Below are 25,618 nucleotides of genomic sequence, written 5' to 3' on the forward strand. Positions count from 1 at the left end.
TAATCAGTATTTATATTCGTTAATTGTGTCCTGTTTTGAAAAAGCTGGTTAAAAAGAGACCAGGGAAAAAGGTGTATAAATTAGCAAATGACCAATTATTAGCAGCTTCCAGGACACATTGGCTAATTGGTAGAGTATGCACAAAAGGACATCAACAGGAATCTTTGGCAGTTCCAGAAACCATAATCTGAAGCAAAACAGCGATGCGATTTGCAGAATATATATCTCTTTTGCTTCTACAGACTGAGACCCGCAGCTTAAAATGATATGAATAAGAAGAAATAATAGGGACACTTTTCAAAAACAGATATATAAACTAGACTTTTCCAGAACAATGAATCAGTCGGAGAGAAGTACATTGGGCTCATGGGTTGAAAACTGGATTTAAAGAAAAATAATATCAAATGCTATGTAATTATTGAAATTTTGTAAAATCATTCAAATTTTGGAGTAATAACATTTTAAACAAACTCACAGAAATAATGTTATTGAATATGTATTTAAATACACAGCGACTTACCTGTTTCTGATCCTTCCATTTAAACCTTTTCCAGTTTTTAATTTGTGTTCCCCAGTTAAGCACTTTTAAAGTTGAAATTTTTAATAATTTTTATTGAATTTGAATAAAACATACTAGACAACAACTACTTAAGAGTAAGTACATACAAGTATAAGTACATGTTACATAAAAATAGGTAAGGTTCTCTGCTTCTCTTGCATTTAAGTTTAACAAATATTACATATTATATGCATGTATGTTATTATTGAAACAAATCTATAAATAGTAGTAGGTATCTACGATATTGTTTTACATAATCATATTATTCCTTTGTATGTATATAGAAAGGCAAAACTTACAGCGGAGCAGTATTTTTCACTTTTAAAGTGTCTGTGCGAAGCGAAGTACGCGACAAAGTTATTTGTTTATATATTTGTATGTGTGTGTGTGTGTGTGTGTGGTGGTATGTGTGTGTTTTACACTAATGATCACTACGCAAGTTTTGAAGCTAAATACTTTTCCTCTTCTCTAATGTCGCACATTGCTCTATAAATGAGACTAAACTAATGTTTATTATTGCTAATATAGAAAACGAGCGCAAAACAAGCAACACAAAACAAATAATTAAATAAATACTTTATGTTTATATTAATATATATGCGTATGTGTGTGTGTGTGTGATGCAAATTTACAACAAATTACATTGATTTTTCACCTTCTATGCAAACATGTTGTCGTAAGGCAAAAATGAAAGTCCTAAGTGCTCGGCGGCTAAACCCTTAAACTCGAAGTAGAGTCTTTTATGTTATAGGTCTTTAGTTAAAGTACATAAGTTGCGTTTATTATAAACATTACTTGTACCGCATATATGTATATGTATACTTCATTTATATTTTGTTGCATACATTTTTGTTGCTTGTTGTCAATAATTTTGATGTCATGGCACACGCAGAGCAGATTTGCGCGCTCTCTTTTTTTTTAGAAAAAAGTGGTTACTTTCAGTTTTTGATTTGTTTTTGTTACTTTGCGTTGCCATTTTTTTGTAACTCGTTTTTAGGTACATCGTTATGCTTTTAAGCTTTTTTGTTGGTTTGTTCTTTAGTACTCATGAAAATAGTTTTAACTTTTAGCCTTTTAAGTGCGTCCTCTTCACATTTCCTATTTTTCCTTCATCTGCATTTGTGTATGGTGTTCAAAAATATGTTTTCTGCCCAACCTTAACAATCACAACATAAGGGCCATCCCCTTCCATTATAGATATTGTACTTTAAGCTACAGTTTTCTTCTTTGTTTCGTTCTAAATACTAATGAAGGTAGTTCGTTAACACGCTCTCCAAATACAAATACAAAAACAAAAATATTGCAACAAACTTTGCTCTTTGTTTCTTATGTTGGCCTTTAATACGAGGGTGGCTTAGCTTTAATACTTTTTTTGCCCCAATCCTTGCACTAAGCAGGTATGGTTGCTTGCTCATAGAAATCAGGTTCGTCCTCATCGTTCTTGGGCTCACTGCCATCCAGCTGTAAATTTTTTTTTAAATTAATAATTTGGTGGTGGACAACATTGTAACTTGTATCTTACCGCTTGCAGCTCTTCGGGTTTATAAAGGGAGTCCAAGCGTTGGCGTATGGGCACCATCATGATTAGGAAGAAGGGGAAGGCAAGCGAAAATTTTGAGGATTTTACAGTCCACAGAACTACAAGACAAAGCACCTGTATGGTGGTGAAGAGATGCATCTTCCAAGGCCGCACACGTTTCACATAGTTGGTCGGTGGATAATGCTTGACCGGCATGAAATAAAGTCTTATTCTGTGGGTTGGAAATAAGTTGAGATGATTAGAAACTTTGTTTCTACCAACTATAAATACCTAATTAAATATCTAAAATTAAATAAGTCTTTCGAATAGTCTTTCGAACATGTCCAGCAGTCCCTTTACTACAATACGATTTTAGATTGCACTGATTTTAATTAAAATGCAGACAATAGTGGTGTATATTTGGTTTCGGTTATCAAGAAGTTTGATTGCACCGATTGTCTCTATGGCTGCTACATACATAAAGTAATGACGCTATATATGATTTGCAATAAACTTGTTCTGAATATAAGAAAGACAAGTTAATGTCCAAAAATTGGTGTCCTTAACTGTGATGGCTCAAAAAATATCGATGTTCAGACAGTCGAACATAAACGCGTCATGTATCTTGTACTACAAACATTTTAATAAAAATTGCTACTTTTTATTTTTTGTTCAAGGGTCTAGAATTGGGATCAGTAATGCTTACCGCTCGAACAGCTGCACGCCGCTCATTGAGGCTATACCCATGTACAAAAATACGCCAAAGAGCACAGCCATGGGTATGAGACGCAATAGCGGCGCCATCAGCACCGACAGCCCAATCATGACGCAAACAAAGAAGCCAGACAAGCGCTGTTCCTTTACATCGATGATGCGTGCGGACTCGCCGGGCGCATGTGTCCTATAAAAAATGGAAAGGCAAAAGTTACGTCTTGGCCCAACATAAATAGGTCAAAGAAATGCGTTGCAACATACCGAGACATAACTGTCACCGAGGAAACGTGAGTTACGGAGCGAACGGTGGCCGCACAATGCCAGGGCATGCCAAAGAAGCCACAGAACATGTTTAGTAAACAAAGCAGGACGATGTCCCAATGCAGGCCGGAGCCCTTCTTTAAGCCACGCTCTGGCTTGTCCACAATCAGCTCCGAAATCTGAGACTCCATAAAGATGAGAATGTAGACGAGCAGGGCAGGCACAACACAGACAAAGGGCACCCAAGTGGCGCTAACATCGAAGCCAATGAACCAGCCACGACGCACAGGATCGCTAGGCGATAGGCCCTCGGGTACACTGAGCTTCTCCGTATACACAGCGGGAACAAAATAATCAACCATCACGAATATGGCAATGGAAATGGGGACACCAAAGTCGCCCAAAGCGCGACGAGCATTGCGGCCTAAGAAATGTGAATTGCGGAAGAGCTTCAGATAGTAGGCGACCACAAAGGTGGCCAGGGTGAGAATGGTGCAGAAGAGTGCAGTATTGGGTTGATTGATGGGCATCTTGGAGGTTGTAGAAGGCGCAGCAGTCGTTGCATTGATCACATCGGCAGTCATGTTGAAATGTGTGCCATTGCTCAGATCATCAACAAGTGTTGGCGGCGGCAAATTGTAGTCAGGCAGCAGAGGATTCAGCTTATAGATAGAGACCAGTTTCATCATAGTCTCCACAATGTAGATGAGTGTAATGAGCGCTGAGAATATCTCCTGGGTGAAGCGTGTTAGCAAACGCACGTATACGCTGCCCTCAAAAGCTGACACGCAAAGTGCAATGATGATCAACCAAATGCCAACGAATGCGCGTAGTGCCAGAAAATCAAAGTTATTTTCCGTGCAGAAAATCTTGAGCGCCTCATCGAAGAGTAGCAGCGGGCCAGTGGTGCCAATAATGACTAGAGGCTGACAGGATAAACAATGAAAAACGAGACCAACCAGCGAGGTAGAGATCAACGTTTCCGAAATGCCAATTAGACTATCTGTCTTGGCGGAGGCCAGACCGCCAAAGGTGATGGCCGTCGAGAGGCAAGCAAAATACATGAAAATGGTAGCTGCCAGTGTCTCCGTGTTGAGACCATCGAGTATATCGCTCTTGTACATTGGCATGCGTCGCTTAAGATCGTTACGCAGACCACCCCATAGACGATGGGTTTTTTCCAGTGGACTGGGCTTCTTCTTCTTGCCATCGTCATCATCATCATCGCCGTCTCCACCACCCGGAGCACCAGCTAGAGCTTTTAGCGGTGTCTTCTCCAGCAGTGCCTTCTCCTCGTCCTTGCCAATCTTGACCATTTCGCTATCGCGTTTCACCTGCAACGCCTTGATTTTGCGCGTGCGAATCCAGTCCTTTTTGGCCTTCAGCTCGTCGAAGGGCAGCAGATCGTGACGATCCCAATTACCAGGTGGCAGCACAATTGAGTCATCCAGGAACTCATTAATGGCCGACAGCAAGTCTTTGCGATCATCTGCCTTATACGCTATACCATGGAAATGCTCGTTGGCCATCAGCGTGGAAATGGACCGGCCCACCTCATGATAGTCTAGATCAAAGTTGCGTGGTCCCAACAGCACAAACATAAAACGCACAGGAACAGGCACCTCCGTAATGCTAGGCATGAGGACTCCCTCCGAAAGACGCACAAAGGCAATGGTGGGCTGGTCGAGGAACTCAACGGCACCAACCTGTAGGGAGGAAAATGTAAATTGGTGGTTATTATTTGCCTCGATATTTTAGATACCCAGAAAACTTGCTAAATTGGTGCAATTCCATTTATTGAGAATAAAGATCAACTAATGTCCAAAACTGCAGTTCTCGGTTTCTTGCATTGGGATTTTTAAAGTACTTATTGTAAACATGCTATATACGCCTAATTTGCAACAAAAATATAAACTATTTCAAAGCAGTTCATTGAAAGTAGTTTAAAAAGACACAATTCAAAGAAAGCGCCACTTCGGCCATTTACAGCGCCCGGCTGCCAGCTGTTTCAACGTATTCGCGACCTTTCCAACACTGCGAACAGTATTTTCCTTTTTGCGATCCTTCTTGCTCGCGTGTGAATATTTACATATTAAATTAAATTATAGTGCATTGTATTTAATATAATTGCCTGACCAAGACCTGTACAAACAAACAAACACCATTTTAATAGTTTTCATTAAAATGCAAAACACGCTTCGCGATTACATTACGATTTGTTTGTGCTAAACTGTTTAACGCAGCTGGCGGTTGCGCGCATACAGATTTGTTATTAAATTACGGTGCACCGCACTAAAAATAGCAACAAAACCATGCACGGCATTCATCTCATATAGTGCATTAGTTGGTTGTTTGCTGAATCACGCGTTTATGTGTTAAATTGTTAGCAAATAGAGTGCGCAGTGCGCGCCTTTTCGTCGGGAATGCAATAATGTTGAAGAGTGTGGAAAGAGGAACGCGCGTTAATGATGCTGTACAGCACAAAAAATGTATGAATATACATACTTCATACGTACTTATAAACTATGTATAAACTCCAATTAGTCTATTTAATTAAATAACTTGCATTTCAAACGCAATGCGCGATGAAAACGGTAATTAATTATTTTTATCACTATTTTTTCTCTAAATCATTGAATAATTTTGTAACATTTGTCAGTTTTAATTTATATTTTCGCTTTACTACTACTACTACTACTACTACTACTACTACTACTACTACTACTACTACTACTAATGAATATTATAATCCAATTACGAATGCACCCCAATTACCAGTATTAAGACATGTTTGGTTCGAATTACCCAAATCTTCGTTTATAATATTCTCAAAAAAGTATCTGGTTTTAATACAGGGTTTATATTATCATATTGTCTGCTCAAATTTATTTATTTATTTATTTCCATCGACAAACAGTGCAGTCGATGTACAATACAATAGAGAACTTAAAATAAGTAAAACTAAAGAAATAAAAAAGCCTATAAAAATGACAAAAATATCTAATAACGAATCCGACACGACGGTGGGGGAATTTTATTTTCAATGAGTTCACAAGTAGTGCTTAAATTAGGCTAATTGGATTTGACTTGTCGTGCTTTCTTCTCACTTTCATAACAAACATACTGCGCGTATTTAATTAAATACGTATTAGGATATAAATTGGTATCCCCACTCAAACATGTTTTTTTCACAATTTATTTTTATGTTGACTTACCAGTACTGTGGTGGCCTCAGCACCTGGGGGAATGCGCTTGAGTATGGTATCATTTTGCAGCTTCTTCAGATCTTCCTGCGAGGATGAGTACTGGTCTTCCTTCATGTCGATTTTAAGCTCATTGCTGCGCTTGCTGCCACCGATTTCGTTGGCAGGCATGATGCGAATTTGCTTGTCATTGGGATTTACGCCGGAAAGACTCTGTGAATGGCCGGAAAAATGTTTGAGCAAAGCTAATGGTGTAATTAGAAATAGAAAGGGAACACAGGCAATACATGCAAAATGAGCTTGAATCATATAATACAGGCGTGCAGTTTTAGACTTGACCTATACACGCATATAGTACATTCATTTATGTATGTACAATGTCTTTGAAAGGTCAAAGGTGTGCTCTAATTGGTGTGTGAGGCCTAAGGCAGCAGTCTTAACAAGAACATATTAAACAGACAAAAACACAGTTGAGAACTTGCCAATCATGTGAAGAGCATTAAAAGTGGTTGCTAAGGGGAAGTTCGGGAGGCTACAAAACGTGGATGGACATGGTCTATTTTATGAAGGTGTATGGTGGTCTATATATAAAGAAAAGAAAAGAAACAATTCGAATTCTAAACTTATGGCGCAACGGGATTGATCACAATAGTTAACAAAGACTTGAAAATAGTGAATAGCATTATTCTTCATACACTGAAGTACGAATGTGGCATCATAGAGTGCCGTCTCTGCTCCAGGGCCGAGGGGGCCGTGGCGGCCACATTCAGGGCCGTTGCTGCCATCGGCGGTGCGCTCGAAGTTACGCAAATGCTTCGACGTGGCTTGGCTTGTGGTTGTTGTTGCTGCTGGTGTTGTTGTAGAAGGAGTAGCTGTTGTTGTTGCTGCTGCATATTGTTGACATATTGTAGATTTGGTTGCGGCACATCGGCGCCCATCCAAAGTAACTAAAGTGTATGCCGTTTGTGTTTGTTGTTCATATGTTGTAATTGTTGATTGAATAAAGTTAAAAGTGTGTTTGTTTGTGTGTTCAAAGCAAAAATTTGTTGCACAACAAATGATACAAAAGAAGAAGAGTAGAGCAAAGAACACATAAAGAACGCACAGTTTTGATTACATATTATATAAACAATTTTTACGAAAGCTCATTGCAATATAAATTCAATTTGTTCTTGCAGTTATTGCTGTTTTTCTTGTTGTTTTACTAAAGCCTATTTACAATTTGCATTTTAGTATTATTACCGATTTGGGTATAAGTTGCTGTTGATGATCATGAAATGTAGCATAGTTATGGGCGCGTTGATGCAAAATAGAGAGCAGAAAATGTTTATATGCTTGCGATTAACAAATTTTGATCAAAACAGTTAAATATATAATATAAGTAGTATATTTATAGCCAATTTGGGGAGCAGACAAGCACAGTATGAATGACAAACAAAGTATGCAAATGGACAATGGACAAATAATATTGGCATCAAGACATCATGATATGATATAGACAGGTCTTGTTTACAAATAAGGAGCTCTTGCTTACCTGCAGACTCGTATAGCTGTTGTATTTGCGCTTTGTGAAGGGCAATACGCTCTGATGCTCGTTGACATGACGATGTCGCAGCAACAGAGAACGCATAACCGATGGCTTGGCATCTATGTTGATCAGATCTTCGATCACCATCTGCAATAATATGATATTTGAGATGTTTAGTGGAATTCGATCGAAATATTTAAGTAAACAATTTATGGTAACTAATTATAAGCTAGTTGGATTGACAAGATCTTTTAATTATTCTATTGAACTTAGCCTGCGATTACACTTTTTAACAGAATTGAAACAATTTTGTGTAACAAGTAGGTTTTCAACTTTACAAATTATTAAATTAAAAATTGTGGAAAAAATTGCTTAAGCATGAAAGAGTACATATAACAGACATCTTCTTAACGGTTATGTAACTACACCTTGCTTGAACTTGTTGGGTGTGTTCCAAACTTTTAATGGACGTTAATTGATTTTTTAAATCGGTTTTATTATTTTTATTTTGAGAACCATGCGTTGGAATGTCGGACTAACATTGAAGATCTTTTGCATCACCAAATTTTCCAGCCCCATTGAGTAGCAAAATTCTTTAAAGCATGAATGCATAATAAAAATATTGCGTTCGTGAATTTCTAACGAAAGCTAAAAAAAAGTAATAAAAGCTTTTAATGAAAAACTAAAGAATCGATAAAGTTTATAAAACTATAAACTTGCTGAATTAATAAGTGAAATAGAAACTAAAAGGGCATTACTGACATAGTTCTTACAGAAAATTGCACTTTGGTTTTGATATTTAAACAAAATTTCCAAATCTAAGATTAAGAGTCAACTAACCTGCTCCACCACACGATAGGCCACCGCTGGCAAATCCTTTTCATTTAGATCCAACAGGACAACGCCCGTTTCCAGGCAGCGACGCAAATTGAGCAGCGAATGGAATGAGAGAGAGGCAACATGCGGTTTACCCCAACGATCGGATCCCTCCTCCACATCTTCCTCATATTTGATCCAACGGGCAGTTTCCTTCCATTCGCGCTCCTCGCCCACGCCAATGAGTTCATCGAGTTGCACAAAAATCTACAAATTTCAATAACATTATAAAAATGATAAAGACGGATCTGATTTATTTTGTGGATAACTCACCTCATGTGGACTGCGATCGATTTCCGGCTTCTTGGATTGCAACGATGAAATTGTAATTTGGGGCAATTCTCGCAACTTGATGGATGAGTGATGAATTTTGTGACGACGCATGGCGCGCGGATCATCCGAACGATGCGATCTCAGCTCATTGAGATCGGCTTCCTGTATAAAATAAGACGAACATAATATTAGTACTGTACACGAATGAAAGATGCTTTCTAAAAGGGCAACCTGTGTAGCCGGCGTTTGGCCATTTGTCTACAATTTGGCAGGAAGGTTTAATTATTATTATTATTTTTATACAAATATTTTTCCGTGCGTGGTGCGGGGCAGCAAGAAAAGCAATAGTAATAATTACAACAGGTTTAAAGCTATCTCAGTTAGCTGTTCTATAGGTTGGTGTGTGTGTGGGTGTGAGTGACGATATAAATTGTAACTAGTGTAGTACTCATAAGGTAGAGATTGTATTTGTCTCACCTCCAATGACGCGTCCTCGGGCTGCACAGAAATTCTTCGTGCGCCGGCATCACCATTCTCTTCGAGTACTTTTTTCGGTTCCACGCTGTCTTGATGTGAGAATTTACGTTGTCTATAATACTGATGGCGACTGTAAGTAGAAATGTAAAAATGTTTTACAAATGGGCGGTCAAAATTAAGTTTAAAAAATTAACTTTTCGCACCGATAATTGCAGCTATGTCATATAGAATGGCTCTTTTGACAAAATTCATGATTTATTAAGAAATAAAATAAATCCAACATTTAGCCAAATACTAGAATAATTTAACATACATATGGTTTGTTATACACAGACGAGATGCGTGTTCCTGGAAAGTTTGGTCGCTCTATGTATTATAGTTTCAGAAATCATGCGGTTCATACAGACAGACGGACGGTCGAACGGTTGGGTAGGCGGAAATGGCGAACTCGCCATCTAAACTGACAAATTAAATATTAATTATGTACGCATCAATATAAAATTAGCAAGAGCCAATTGCAAGAAATAACAATTTAATGCTCAATAAATAACTTTTCAAAAAAACGGAAACCGGAGAATTTATAAAAGCTACGAATTTTGCAGCGAAAATATTACTTTGAAAATGTTCAATATTTCAACATTTAATTGAAGGACTATAGAAAATCGATAGTTGGTGTCTAAGTAGCATAGTTTGGGTGCTTTTTTTTGGAGTATATAGTCTTTGAAGTCTCATTCAGTTTATGATATCATAATTTATTTATATTTAATCTACCTATCCGCTGCGAGTATACTAAAATTTAGTAGTGTGCTCACCTTTTTCTTCGTTTACGTTCGTGCGATTGATCTGTGGGCTGTTCATCATAGCTCAGGCTGGGAGGTGTGACAACAACTTTCTTTTTGGCATCACCGAATTGGACATGTTTCTCATCGGCTGAGTTATCGGAATGATCGCCGTGACCAGCGCGTTCCGAAACTAATGGAAAATCTTCGGGTATATCATCATAGTTTTGTGCATTATTCAGTGGTTCGGTTTGGCTTTCGTATTCCGAGTCTTCCTCTATGTTGAGGTCATTTGTGCGAACTGTAAGTGAAGTTAACAAACTTAAGGGTATGATCGATAAGTAAATAATGCTGTTCTACTGACTGCTATTCTTTTTGCGAGAGCCAATCGGCTCTTGGGTGTTATCCTGAAAAGTTTTCACATCGAATTTGTCTTGTCGCTTATTTGTGCCGGCAAAGACCTTTTCCATTTCCGAGTCCAACAGCACTTCATCGGGGTCCTCATTTCCAGACTGTAAATAAATAAAGAAAATATGAAATGGTTAATTGTATCGAATACGAGTTTGTTTAAGGTTCGCTCAATTGCTTTGCGTCTCTATTATGTATGCTTTGCATGGATGTGGTCACGTTATTCGCTATCAGACAACAGAACAAATACTTTTCAATTAAAAATCTATAAAAAGTCAGTCATGTGACTTGACGCCAATGTCCACAATAACAACAATAACAACAACAACAATAGCAATAACAATGACAGCGGTAACAACAACTTTCAGCATCGTAGTACGACTGCCTATTGTTGTTTGTGTAATTTTACGGATGACGTCGCTAAATGTACGAGTATTTCGAAGTTTTGAACTGTCGTCTCGCATACATTAGATTTATCATCATGATAATATTGAAAGGCACAGAAGCAGGCGACATTGGAACATGGCAACACTGCACAACAAAGTCTTGTGTTTGGTTAGTGCTTGTGAACCCAATGGCGTTATTGATAATTGTTTTTAATAGAACTCAATTGATTTCCATAGTGACGAAGTCATTGCGCAAATCGAGTGCGAGTACGTGGCAATATTTGTATTCGATGATGAATGGTGTTTAGGAAATATTTGCTTTAATGCAATAGGAAATATGCAAATTGTAATTTAATACGTAAGTTGTATATAAGTATTTCATAAACCATTTGATACAGTTAGATATAATTATGAACGAAACTTGTAAATAGGAAGGATATTAATACCTGTAATAGCAGCAACAGAGAAGTGCTTTAGAATTGACTTTCTCTCTTATACAAAATATCATGAATTATTTATATTTATTTATAACAATTTCAAATACCCAGCTAGGCCTGATAACTCCCAATGGAAACTTAGGTAAGCACACGCAAGAGATAAGACATTAGGTCGATGCTCTAATATCAGCTAAAAATGTATTGTCACGAACGAACAACACGGGAAAAATGTTCGCCCAACGACTGTAAAGCTTAGAAAAAGATACATAAATAATTTTTTTTTTCAAATCCAAATCTATTTATTAATGCTCTATGTAAGCTCTGTAGGTTAGATTTCCACATAATTTGCATATAAATTTGTTATGTTACAAGTAGGGTCTGAAAGTTAGAATTGGTCTGCAGAAGAAAACAAGAATTTAGTACAGAATTATAAGTTGTGAAACAAATGTTCTTTTCACGTTTGGTTTTAGATTTTTGTTGTTAGATTCTTATATAAGAATTCCCCAAAAATTTTAATTCACATTAAAGTTTTAAAGCTCCTATTTCTATTTTGAAATTGTATTTTTGTTCTGTTGATTTTAATAACAACTTTGGCGCATCTAACCATAATATTGCCCTGCTGGCCGACGAAAATAAAAGGCTTTAGTACGCTTCTTAAATAAATCAAGGGGGAATGTAACAGTTGCTCAAATCTGACGGTAAAATACTCTGTACTTCGGATGCAGTTTGAAACAAAGGTGAAGGTGCTTCACGAAAAAAAAACAAATTTTACGAAAATATACATTTTGAAATCATTTCTAAAGACTGATTAAGAATGTCTGTAAATTTTGGGATCGGAGATGCCTCTTTTTCAGTCTATGACATACATTTGCAGATGCCTAATATACTCTTTTAACCACATTCGGCGTACAGGGTATAAGAATAATTTATGGCGGCCATGAATGTACGAGTAGATCGTCTTTATTTATGACCAGAAGGCCATGAGTTTTATATCCTTCGCGAATCCTAAACTTGAATAGCCTGCGCCAAAACGTATGTTTATCTTCGTTTCCTCTTAAGGCAAATTAAATACTAATACTTGGCAAATTAAACGTACATCAATAAAATGCCTGCCTGCCCTAGTTTCACGTTCATTTCAGTGGCACGTCAACAGAGCACAAACTTTGATTTAGCAATGTGCTTTCACATTAAAACTTTTGGTGAAACGCAATCTGCGTGTTAGTATGTATTTAATTAATAAATGCCCACTCCAACATATTAATTGTTTGCTCATCACACTCAAAGAAATAAATCAATATATCATGAATTATTAAAAATAGAACATTCTTTGTAGAGATTAGGCGCAATATGCTAATTACTTATGAGGAATAAATGCATAACTAATGAAATTAAAGCTAATGAGCTGCCAAAAAAAGGTAAGCAAAACAACAACAAAATGCAAAAATTTCAAACTAGTGTTAATTCTGATGCGGTTTTCAGTAATTGAAAGAATGGCTAATTGCCTTGAAAGACATTAGGAGCTTTCTCGCTTAATTTCAGTGTGGATGGGTGTCTAATCTGCTCCAAATGTGCACAGAAAATGAAATTAACTTTGTTTGTGGATAGAATGTCTAACAATTGTATGCCTTCGTCTAAACAAAGACTCGGTAACAATGGAATTGACGCCCACCGTATTTAGCCCAGTTTAATATTTAATGCTACCATTTCCTAATACTTTTCATAATAATGGAAGTATCCTTGACAATTGCTCTATGGCTGATAAGCAAATGAGATATGTGCGGGGCAGGCGAGTAATGTTGGAATGCAAACAGCGTTTAGTTCAGTTTATAAATAGCATTTTAATAATGCTGAGAGCATTCACGTGGGAATGTCAACGTATGCCGCCGCAAACACCATAAGCCACCTGTTTCTTATCCCTTAATAGATATGTGTGGGTGCGCTCGTGTGTGTGTGTGTGTGTGCATCTTACTGATAAGCCGAAGCGTAACACGCGTCACGTTACGTTAATTAATCGATAACCCAAAACCACACAATGGGGTTTGGCGTATAGTAGGTTTGTTGACATTGCTGATTAACAGATAGGCACCCGCCTGGCAGCGGCCATTAAAAGTGTTTTGTCGTACCGCGCATTAGTGGAGACCATTCATTATGATTTCGCATTTGCAAAGCGCAGCACCAGAGCCACAGTCCTCCATCTAGTGCAGCATGTCAGCGTTGCTTATCAAAAATAATCGATGGCAGTGCCCGCAACTAAACTTAGTGCTGCCACCTACGCCACCTGTCTGCACGATGCGCGACTGACAATTTGGTCATGCGTAGGCACAGTGTCTTACACAAATAGAGAAAGCAATTAAATTATAGTCGAATTGTAGCTTAACCGACAGTTTTCGCAACACTTAGATGTGGTATTGTAACACTAGAACCATACGTATTTGTCAAGTTTTTCTGTGCAATTTTTATGTTTTAAATATGTAGATTGCTAGAAATCGTGAATTTTTTTATTTTAATGAAAGATGAAACCGGAATATTTTCAAATATTTGTTAAATGTTGTTATACTCTAACAAAACTATAAAAATGTAAATGATGTCTGCAGTGGTCTAATTTGGATACTAGTATGGACACTATCCACCATTCAAATATATTTGCATGTATTTTCCGCTCAATTTAGTTGGGTTTTTATAGTTTGTTCATAAAAAAATTTATAAAATGCAATAACAAGAAAAATGAAACATTGCAAAGACTTCTTGAAAAAATGTGGTTTTGAAAGTATGTTTGACTAAGCTGTGTCTTTGAAGATCAGAAAAACAACATAGTTGATTCAATCATATCCAATTTCCATTATCGTTTTTATTGTTTCGCTTCTTATCAAATGACTTATATATATGTATATCTTTTTTTCATACCTATTCTTTCTAGGCTATAGTTTTGACTTTTTATATTTAATGAAATTTTCACTTTGGATGATTAAAATTTTGTCAGCAATTTTGTTTTAATATTGTCGCTTGTTAATTGAATGTCGAACCACTGTGCACCCCTCTGTGTGGGCCTCTAACTAAGCTGTCAATAATCGTTTTTGTTTGTTTTCGTTTTTATAAATGAGTTTGATGGCGAAAACACACACAAACACCAGACTACACAGCCCATCCCCTCGCATATGTGTGCATATGTATGACTTTGCTGGTGGATATGGCAGTTATTATTATTGCATGTCTTTATATATGTCTCGACACGACCCAAAGCCCATCAGCTCGACTACTCAACTACTCGAGTAGAATACGAGTTTGGCACGTGACTTACTCGAAGCTGAGTATTTAATGGTTTCGCGTGGCCAAAACTAGTTTTATGTTAAGAGTTAGCTGTCACCCAAATTGAATCAAATTGGTCGTTGTTTGGCCAAAGTTCTGCACAGATTTGTGTTGACAAATGGTGGGTACTAGGGGAGGGAGGGGCTTAAAACGGAAATAAAACAAAAGAGCAATAACAAGATTTTTCGTTTGGCTCACACTGACAAATTGTATTGGTCCTTTGGGGCATGTGTAATTTGAAGCCACATGACTGACCATTTCGGTGTGCCTCAGCGCACTTAAACTTTCTAAAAAAAATGCCTCTCATGCCCCCAATGTCCATTAGAAACTTGTCAATATGAATTGGCTGCTTGAACGGCTCTCAAATTGTTGTGTGCATTTTTTGGGGTTTAGACGCCCTTGTCTCTGTTTATCTGCTCTGGCGCCCAAGCGATGAAAGTAACATTTGTACGGTGTAATATTATAAAATAAATTCTGTACAATTAGGGCGGCCTAAATAAAATGAAACTCACTTTTCAATCATCTGGGTCATATGGAAGGATTTAGGCTGCGAATTCGCAGATTTGTGGTCAAACTTTGGAGAATCTTATTTATAATCTACGGCTCATATTTCAATGCATTTTTTGCGATATGTTTACTTAATATTTCTGGGTATTATGAATAATATCAGCAACCGACCAGCTCCAAAAAATAAAAACATCCCTACACACAGATTTTCAATAACTGTCACCTACAACATACCAATTAGTCATTAATTATTAATTGCTTTTGTAAAAGCGTGGAAAATCTGTCTAGCCTCTCCCGTACATAATAAATAAAGAAACTTATTCTAAACTTAAATTGAGGCAAATAAATCTAGCCAAGGTCAGCGACAAAATAAAATAAAAATGACACACTTCTTGATATGAGAATAATGCAGTTAGAATATAGAATTGCACAAGAAAATTTAATAATACTCAATATCACATTCGTAACCCACCTATAATTGGCATATCATTAAAAATAATATAATATCTGAATTTATGACAAAAAGTCAATTTATGAAACTGTAAAAGATTAGATTTAAATTCTTGAGATAAAATTCTTATGGTTAAATCGAAGTCGACTTAACATTGTGGCTTGTGGTTGGTTGTCTCTGTCAACAGACTCGCATTTTGTTTGTCCCTTGTGGCGTGCAAGGGAAGAACATAAAATTTTTACGCGTAATATTAGAAAAGTGTTTGTCTTACCCAAACAGCTTCTGAACAGTTGCCGCCCTGAAAAGTGAAAATCGTTTAACCTTACATTTCACTTTTGACTTTGTCGGCAGATACCCGCACTTATTCTCATTTCGCGGGTAGCCGTACCCGTACCCGCACCTCTATCTGTATATTTGTTGATATTTGTTTTGCATGCGTTTCGGTTTTGAGTACAACAGCCTACAATTTTTCTGAGCGATGCGCATAATTTGCCATCAGACTTGTGCGCCTGAATTTGTGATACGGTTTGTTTTTTCGCCTCTTCTGTCTGCTTGTTTGCACAAATTAACGACGCTTGAGTTCGTTATGTTCTGTGTCCGTTAATTTGATGTGAATTTGCTCCGGAAGCGTTGGGAATTGTCAGGAGGGGAAGTGGGGAATAGGGGCATACACGTGCAAAGGTTAAAATGGTCATTGTTTGGACGCAAAGGCGTTAAAAGCATCTTCCCCATCTCTTTATAAAACTACTATCTCTGTGGACCATCATGCTGACGCTGCCTTTTGGCACAAAAGCGTTGCATACTTCAAGGTCATTAGTTGACATTGTGCCAGAGAGGATGTATGTGAGTGTGTGTGTGCGTAGTAGTGTCTGTTTGTTAGTGTGAGTGTGTGTGTGTGGCATGCAAAGTGTTTTGAGTAATATTGGTTTTCGCTTTGGCGAAGGCAACGCACAAACAAAATTTTCAAAGGCTACATTCAAAGGCAAGCGCTGGCATTTTGGGCTCGTCTGTTGTGTGAATTATGTTAAGAATGTAATAAAATTGTATATGTATGCGCACAAGTAAATACATATTCATGCTTACTAACATATTTGCGTTGTTGGTGCACTAAGAAAAATAGATTCAATTTTCTTTTAAAATAATTTGGGAAATATTTATCTTGCCTTTATTCAATATCTGGTGTCTACTTGGGTAGTGTTTATGAATACTATTATCTAAAAATTATTATATCATCTAGAAATTCGCTATTTTTTGGGCCCAATTTTTAAAATTTGGTAACCAATGAACACTGCTGCTCATAAGGTTTGACAATTCCTTTATACTCATTTTATTTTCGATTGTGCTATATTTAAATCGTAACTGGTTCAACTATAACTTTTTAAAATCTCTTATAGAAACTACACATAATATATTTAGGGCTGTTTGACCATACTTATATCTTTACTGGTTTCAATATCGCTTTTAAAATCACGAATCTGTTATAGACCATTTCGATACTTATAACTTGTTGATACGCTTTCGATGATGTTTATAAGCTTTATTATACATGTATATATTTGTACTTTATTTCGATATTATAATTATTTTCGTATAACCAACATTTAATATATAACATTGGCAATCTATTTGTCTTGTCTTATCTTATCTATTGTCCTTATTGATACGATGTCGAAAGTCAAATGACCAAAAATTTAAAAGGAAAGTATCAAAATTTAATTGTGCATTTCAAGGGAGCATAAAGTTTAAGAAAAAGTGTATCTGTTTGTAAATGAGCATTTTTCTCAATTTTATTACTTTAATTTTTTATAATCAGTTTAATTATTATTATTTTTCGTCGAGTGTAGATACATTCATGCATACATAACGAAGTTTTGGGTGCTGTATTACATGCGGCCGTGTGCCATTTGATTGCGATATACATTACATTACACATTTTGTGTACGTGCTTGTGTGGGTGTGTGTGTGTGGGTGTATTGTGTGCCCTAAACAGTATGCAACACTTTAAGGGACGCTGCTTCCGTTACACGTGTGCCTTTAAGTATGCGTGGATGCCCCCCCATCAACATGTTCCTGTGTGTTGGTGTATGTGAGTGTGTTTGTCTTTGTCCAGTCACTTGTTGTACCAACGTCACATTAAAAAAAAAAAGTTTTTCGGCACTTTGCAACCAATAATTTTATTAAAATGGCAAAAAAATAAAGCAGAATTCATATCTGTGTGTGCGCAGTCGTGTGCCTAAAAGTGTGTGTGTGTGTGTGTGTGAGCTTAAAAACTTGTTCAAGGCACTGTGCTCTTGAAAACTTTTCATATGCCAAGCAGGTAAATGTATGAATGTGTGTGGCAATTTCAATTCAGGCTTATAGATCAAACAGTTTAACTTTTCCGAAGTATATATAAGTATAATTCAGTTGTAGGTATTCATATATATATTTACCTTGAATGCTTCACGTAGTTATTAATAAAGTTTTTCGAAATGATTTTACGGCACGCTCTACACACACAAACACGCACATAAAACGAAGCACACACAGCAGACAACTTTCACTTGGCCGTACGCTTTCGTAACAACTTCGAGAAGCTGCAGAGCGGCAGAGAATTTAAAACAGTAGGAAAAATTGATGGGAAAAGTTGCTAGGACCGCGTGCCTGTTGCACTTTTTTTTAGCTTTTCAAACAGCTTACTATCAATGCTAGGTAGCTGCTGCTGCCGATGTCGGATGCAGGAGTTAATGTTCAGGCTCGCCTGTAAGATTCACAAAGGACGAGCAGCAACGGCAGCAGCTCAACAAGCTCGCCAAGGCGCGGCACAATCGCGGGACACGGGACGCTAGAGGAAGACACGTTTTGCGCGCCAATTGTACTTGCCACGGGGAATGCTTTCCAGCAAATAAATGTGGCCTACTGTGAGGCGCTCCATAGCGTCTCGGCAGCTGCCACACATATGTGTTTCCTGCGCCGGCGCACAACATTTAAACGTTCGTATAACTGTAGAACTGTAGGACAGCTCACAGTTTACAGCTCACAGCTGGGCGGCTGGCTGGTTACGCTGCAGCGCTTGTTGGCTCAGCGATGAGCTCTCAACTCAGCTCAGCTGTTTTTGTCACGGCCATTGCGGCTAAACAGAGGGCGTGCTTTACGCTACGCTAGCAAGCAAAGCAGGAAGGAAGGATAGAGGCATGGAAGGACAATAGAAGCAGCAACTGAATTGCTGACGTAAATCACATGCATTTTAATGTCCACAGTGATAATTCGTTAAATGAAACGACTTATATAACAGTTGAGCTACTTCTGTTCGATGAGTCCTATGGTCAAATAAATAAAATTGAACGATTCTCAAATACAAACCCCTTTTTGTAAATAAAAATGAAATACCAAACATGAAGGTCCAGTTATCAATATTATTAAAAATGTCGGTAAATTGCAATGTTATTCCTGTGTTTATTCGTGAATTTCGCAACAACAGTTTTTTGGTTTTTAAAGAATGGCTGCCTATGACCGGCCTTTATTATTAATTTATTCTTGTAATCTCTATCCCAGCATTCCAAGAATTAGATTACTTTTAAATAGAAAGAAATTTTCAAATATTTTTCGCTGAATTTGTTTATCGAATAAATTTGCTCTTTCTTACGGTGAGCCAAATAATATATCAATGCAATATTAAATATAATTTTTCGTTTCGCTAGCATTTGTAGTTTATGAAACAAAAGTTGACTTTGCGAATGCATTTTCAAATCTCCATGAATGATTGAATAAAGCAGTATTGATTTTATAATTAGACCTATCCTGGTGGCTTATCAATAATTTATTAAACAATATTTAAAATCAAACAATATCTACTGTACAAGTGTGTGTGTATGTGTGTGTGTGTGGGTGCAGAAGGTGCAGCGAAAGCTCTGCTCAAAGCTCACTGATATTTTAAAAATTGTGGGCTAGTGTGCGGCTCTATAAATGGTGCATAATTAATGCAGCTGTGTTGCAACATTTGGCAGCTGAAATGGCCAGCAGCAAATGGGGAAAACGTTCACATTCGCCTTACAGTTGGCAGCAACGGCCAACGAGCAATAAACAGTCAGAAGCTTATCCCAGTCAGCCAGTTACCTCGCACGTGGTCAAGGCCGCTCAAGGCCGCATTGCTGTGCAGCTGCCTCTAAGTATGTACAAGTATGTGTGCGTGTATGGAAGAGCTTTTAACTTTGTATGCGAGAAAAGCTTTGCGCGCAAAATGTTTTCAAACAACCTATATACGATGTGTATATATTGTCATAAAGAGGCCATAAAAATATTTTATGTCACCTACGAAACAACAAAAACAAAAACAAACACACACACGCACACACACCATGCATGCTTGTATGCAAGAGTTAAGCAGAGATTAGGCGCTTCTTGCTGGCTGGCTGGCTGGCTGGCTGGCTGCCTCACTGCCTGTCTACTTTCCGAGCCTGGTCTAATGAGTGTCATTTTTTGAGCCCAGGCATCTGTACTCACTAATTAATGAGGCTGTTGTCAGCGTTATGAGGGCTAATTAAGTTATATCACCCAAGTGGTATATCTTTCGCGGCCTAATTGAAATGTCGTTCATAATTCAGAGCATACTTTGCGGCGCGCCAGGCAATTTTAATTAAGGATGAAATGGTATAATCATAAATAATTCAGTTCTAACTCTACACACAAAGTGCAGGTGTCTGTGTTTTCGTTACTTTCAAGCAACAATTTTCAATGTCAGCTGCGATGGCCACACGTGCACTTTGTTATTGTTGTTGTTGTTGTTGTTGTGGTTATAGTTGTAGTTGTAACCTTGACCACGAATATTGATTTCCTGTTTTGTCTGTCCGCCCATTTGAATGCCACTACCTAGCTTCCTGCGCTGTGTTTTAACTGTTGCTCTTGTTCCTCTGGTGCTTGTTGTTGTGTGCACAATTAAAATGGCGCATTTGTTTTCATTTTGAAAGTGTTGTAGCTATCGCTATTATTGTCGTTGTTGTTTGTTGTTCGTGTTACAATTGTCATCATTTACGCGCGCACATGCTAAGCGTTCTCATTTAGATTTAGCCTTTAAGCCGCCAACGCGTGCAACACTACGTATACGTAACGAGTGTTTTTAAAGCGTCTCTTTGTCTAACATTCAGGCGCACATAACTGTTGTTCGTGTGCGGGCGAATGAATGAATGAATGCATGATTAGTTGCCTCACAATGTCACCATCAATAAATATATATAAATAGTATGTACATACATACATTTATATGTGTCTGTTGCTGACATCTAGTTTTATTGTCTAGGGTATTGGCACACGAAGCAAAAAAGCAAAATAAAATTGAATTTGAAATCGAAAACTGGTTTCTAAATTGTGTCACTCATTGGCTTGCGGGCAAACGCACTTGCAAATAAAAAGGCACACATACAAGCTACAATTTTTAAAAAATGCCAATTGCGGAAATGTGTAGTAAAAACAGCAACAACAACAACAACGAAATCAATAACAATGGTTTGGCATTACTTGCGCGTAAAAAAAAATAGTTTTATAAAAAATTCGCAAAAAATGTGCGCACACATTAAACTCAAATTTGCTGCAGCCATGGAAAAGTACCGGCAAATATTTGCTTAAGAAAGCTTTACGATTAGTTTATAGACAGTTGTTTGGCAACTATGGGAGAGATGTGTTTCGATCGTATACTTTGGTTAAAAATTAATTTTAAAATAATGCAAAACATAAACACCATCGAATGAGTCATCTGCCAATGCAAATAACAATAAGCTACAAATTAATACTTTTTCAGTTATCATGGCTTATTGAGCTTTAATTAAGCGCAAGACTAATTGACATTTTAATGTCGAGAAAATACATTTTAACATTTAGGTAGACAATTTTTGGAAAAATACAAGTATATATTACAAAATTTAATTAAACTCCAAACATCGAAACATCATAAGAGAAAAAATATTGAACGACTGCTTCGTGAAAACTTTAATGTATTCTTTTTTTTTAAATAAATTTTTGTCACCGCGATTAGATACCAATTATATTGTATTACGCTAATTCTATAAGGCGTTACTACGATTAAATATTTTTTTCGCTGAAACATTCTTTCGCAGAAAATGAATCCAAGTTTGTATCTGGGGCTTAGGTTGTGGGCAAAATTTGTGTTTATCGTAGAAGCTATAGGTACTGTTTCAAAATCAGAATGAAAAGTTGTTCAGATAGTAGTTGGGATTCTAAACAGAACTAGCTAACTAGTATAATTGAAATACACTAATACAAAGTATATCCGATCTATAAAATTGGAAAATGGAAACAAGATGAAAATCTAAAGTCGAGCCCATTCAACTCGTAAATACACTGAATCTTGGAATTGCGTCTAGGCTTGTCTATTTGGCTGTATGTGTTCAGTACAGAGATACACCAAAGCCGCTACAACAACACCAACAGACGTTGGCAAAACACAGATTGGTTTATAGATATAATGTCCTTAAAAAAATAGTAATCTGCCTAGGGCTTTGAGGAATATTAATACCACGTTTAGTTATCTTACTCTTTTTATTTCCAAGGTCTTATACAGACGGGAGACAGAGAGAGTTGTTAACTCAACTTGCGTTTTGCGCATTTAATAATAAAGTAGCAGAATTAAACCTACAATAAGCACATATTTTTTTAGATTTTTGAGTTGGGAACTGCTAATTAAAATCACATTTTTCATCTGTTTGATTGTAATTTCTGAGATGATAATAATCAAAATTCTTAACAAAAGTGTACAAAAAAAAAAGAAGTAATATTTCAAGATTTACGTTTGATTTTTGTTGTTGTTGAGCATTAAATTTGAATTTTGTATGTTCTGTTTTTTATATGTAAAAAAATTATTGCAATAATTATAGAAAATGTTCAATAAAGTCGCGAAAATTTTTTGTTTCAAAGTGATGGGCTATTTTTTTTAAATACAATTTTTAGAAAAAATTACGTTTTAATTTCAACAACATAATATACAATATAGTCAGTTTTTTCAAAATAATTGTTTTTTTTTGTAATATAAATTTATTGCAACGGTGTTTTTTATATATTTCAAGAAAATCAATTTTGAGATCCTATACACATTTTTGTATACATGTTCTGGCTAAAGTCTGATATGAGAGTATAAATCTTAATGCGCATGTTAGAAAGAATAAAAATATCTAACTTTCGATAATATGCATATATTTTTGAACTCACCTTCTTTTTGGTATTGAAGCCCAGGAAGGATAATTTGCGGACATTATTATCTCTGCCGCTGGCCGAGCTGAAACTCATCTTGGCTGCAGTGATTGGAGCTCCGTTTTGAAAAAATTTAAATATATATGATGCAATGCAATAAACAGTCGTTGCTTGACTCTCCGTTTATTTGATGATCTGAACGCGCCTACACCAGCGCACTAGCATCGACAAGGGTGGAATATAACGCGGCCACTGCGGATGCTTCAAGAATCTCGGCATTCGGTGTAGCTGAAAAGCGGGCTCTGTTTCCAGTTCTTGGTCGACTCGATTCTCCAAACCAATGTTCTGCAATGGACATAAAGAACGCAAATTCATTAATACTATAAACCGACAATAACAATAACAACAATAGTAATGAAAACCGCTTTCATTTTGTACACTTAAGTATTAAAAAAGGTCAATTGATGGAAGAGCGAGAAAACAAATATATAAAAACAAAATTAAGCAATAAAAAAGCGCGCCGCAACTCAATTGAAGCCAAATGCCAACAACACGCACAGGCAAATAAGAAGCACGCGACTCTATTTGTCAGCTCGTGATCAATTTGAGTTAGTTAAGTATATATATATACATATATAAATGAATATATATATATATATATATATATATATATATATATATATATATATATATATACGTATGTATATTTATGAGTGTGGCCGCCACTTAAGACAGGCGATGACGTGCGGCGGTTTGTGTGATCATCATCGTCATCCTGTACACATCGCTCACATTCTCATTCCCATTCTTATTTCGATTTTTATTTCGTTTCTGTTTCTGTTTTCGTTTGGCTCATTTTTTAATGAAGACATTACACCCTTGACTGGGTGCGCAACAGGCAGGCATGCATCTTTTATTAATTTCATAATAATTAAGCAATAAATTTAATTGTCAATGCCACTCATACAAATAAATAAACAAACGCAGCTGCCCAAGCGGCCCTCAAAACCTACACAGTTGCATACAAAAAAAAAATTAAAGGAAAGAATGTTTGCAGCAATTGTTCAAAATATTAAGTAAATATGGTTTATAAATAAATGCTCTGTCGTTGCTATTGTTCTGACTTGTGTTAAAAAGTCAATTAAAATATTATCATTACCATGTTTGCGAGGAAGTTCCCCTCTTTCTTTAGACTTTTTCTCCAAAAATTGTTCAATGAAAACATTGAGAAAAAATAAAAAGTAAGCTTAAATAAAACATATTGAACAAGAGAGAACGCTACAGTCGAACAAGCCCGACCGTGTAATACCCTTTACCCAGGTAAACTTCCATCACTGAATTATATGCGCCCATAGCAGGAGCAAAAAGAGGAAGAGGAAGAGCGAACTTGTTGCTGCAGTTTGGAGGGGGTTGTACTGGGGAGAATTTGTTTTGCTAATAACTTTTCTTAGAATTGACCGAATAAAATGAATAAAATTTTGAACAACGGTAGACAATTATATATAAATTATGTGTGCAAAGTTTGGTTTAGGTAGCACGAAATTCTTTAGCGGAGGAAGGGGGGGAAAATAAAAAAAAAATAAAATAAACTCGTCCTTTCTCGGACCTAGGAGAATCTGGATGCCAACTTTGGTTATTCTAGCTTTTATAGTTTCTGAGATCCTTGCGTTCATCCAGACGGACAGACGGACATGTCTAGATCGATTTCTCTCGTCATGCTGATTCAGAATATATATACTTTATGGGGTCGGAGATGCTTCCTTCTGCATGTTACATACTTTGCACAAACCTAATATACCCTTTTTACCCTACGGGTACAGGGTATAAAAAGCAAATATTAAGACTTTAAATATTAAATAGCACATTAGAGCTTATGAGTATTGTTTTCATTCTTAAATTTCGTTATTAGTCATTGATTTTTAATGAATAAATGATTAAAGTGTAACTTTTTGTAAAGAAACAGTTCAAGCTGTTTTAGTTTCCAATTTTCTTTGAAATATAATGTAAGCAATAGTCCTTTCGATTTGACCCAATTAGATTCCATTGGGTTGAAAAATTGTTTTGCTCTCCCATATGTGAGCTGTTTTCTATATTTTCCTATATCTTCTCATATTTGGCACTGATATATGAAATTAGAATAAAACGCTCACGTTCACATTCGATCGACGTTTTTAAATCGGAACCATGCGCAGAATGTCGACGTAGAAGTGATTTAAGTTTTTTGTTGGAGTAATACTACTTTTTAGAAATAACTAAAATATCTTATTCGATATAACTGAAAATGGTAAAAAAAAACCAAGTTTTATTTACGATATTTACAATGTACGGTTTATTGAATCCACAGTGTTATTTATGAAATTTATTAGTGCAAAGCACTGGATATCAAATTCACTTTCGAGGAGTTGATGAAACTACACAACCTTTTTAAAAGTAAACAAAACGAAATGTATATTTTTAACAAACAATTACAAACTGAATCCAAACTCCTGAACTTAATTGGTTCAGAGCAGTGGATATCAATTTCGACTTCGATCGAAGTCTGTGAAGCGAACTGCAAAGTAATAGCAGACCTCATTTAATTGTTTCGTCTTTTAGTTATGTAATGTGAATTTTAGACTCGACATAAAACATATGAGTATACATAATATATAAAAATCTGAAAGTTCAATGTAATTTTTTTCTGACAAAGAACTAAGTATTTTACAATTTCCTGTTCACTGAATGCGTTGGAAAACATATGAACTTAATTGATTCA

At 36.4% G+C, this 25,618-nt stretch overlaps 1 protein-coding gene across 5 annotated transcripts in view; it reads right to left on the reverse strand.

Moving 5' to 3' along the window:
- Positions 1 to 591: 591 nt before the first annotated feature.
- The window catches only part of LOC115622893 (anion exchange protein 3), a 36,495-nt gene continuing 11,468 nt past the window's right edge, over positions 592 to 25,618 (reverse strand). The window contains exons 2-15 of one of the 5 annotated variants that reach the window (XM_030517004.1): positions 22,882 to 23,208; positions 10,554 to 10,701; positions 10,223 to 10,490; positions 9,411 to 9,540; positions 9,165 to 9,191; positions 8,934 to 9,095; positions 8,625 to 8,867; positions 7,791 to 7,931; positions 6,952 to 7,203; positions 6,269 to 6,469; positions 3,054 to 4,759; positions 2,785 to 2,979; positions 2,082 to 2,310; positions 592 to 2,020 (exon numbers count right to left, since the gene is read on the reverse strand). In XM_030517004.1, the coding sequence (XP_030372864.1) occupies positions 1,949 to 2,020; positions 2,082 to 2,310; positions 2,785 to 2,979; positions 3,054 to 4,759; positions 6,269 to 6,469; positions 6,952 to 7,203; positions 7,791 to 7,931; positions 8,625 to 8,867; positions 8,934 to 9,095; positions 9,165 to 9,191; positions 9,411 to 9,540; positions 10,223 to 10,490; positions 10,554 to 10,701; positions 22,882 to 22,959 (3,852 nt within the window). In that variant the 5' untranslated portion in view covers positions 22,960 to 23,208 and the 3' untranslated portion in view covers positions 592 to 1,948. Of the gene's footprint in view, positions 2,021 to 2,081; positions 2,311 to 2,784; positions 2,980 to 3,053; positions 4,760 to 6,268; positions 6,470 to 6,951; positions 7,204 to 7,790; positions 7,932 to 8,624; positions 8,868 to 8,933; positions 9,096 to 9,164; positions 9,192 to 9,410; positions 9,541 to 10,222; positions 10,491 to 10,553; positions 10,702 to 18,116; positions 18,335 to 22,881; positions 23,209 to 25,618 lie in introns of those variants that run through there. The other 4 variants (XM_030517006.1, XM_030517005.1, XM_030517007.1 and 1 more) reach the window with 4 other exon arrangements.

The sequence above is a fragment of the Scaptodrosophila lebanonensis genome, unplaced genomic scaffold, assembly GCF_003285725.1.
Source record: "Scaptodrosophila lebanonensis strain 11010-0011.00,11010-0021.00 unplaced genomic scaffold, SlebRS2 tig00000043-arrow-pilon, whole genome shotgun sequence".
Classification (NCBI taxonomy): Eukaryota; Metazoa; Arthropoda; class Insecta; order Diptera; family Drosophilidae; genus Scaptodrosophila; species Scaptodrosophila lebanonensis.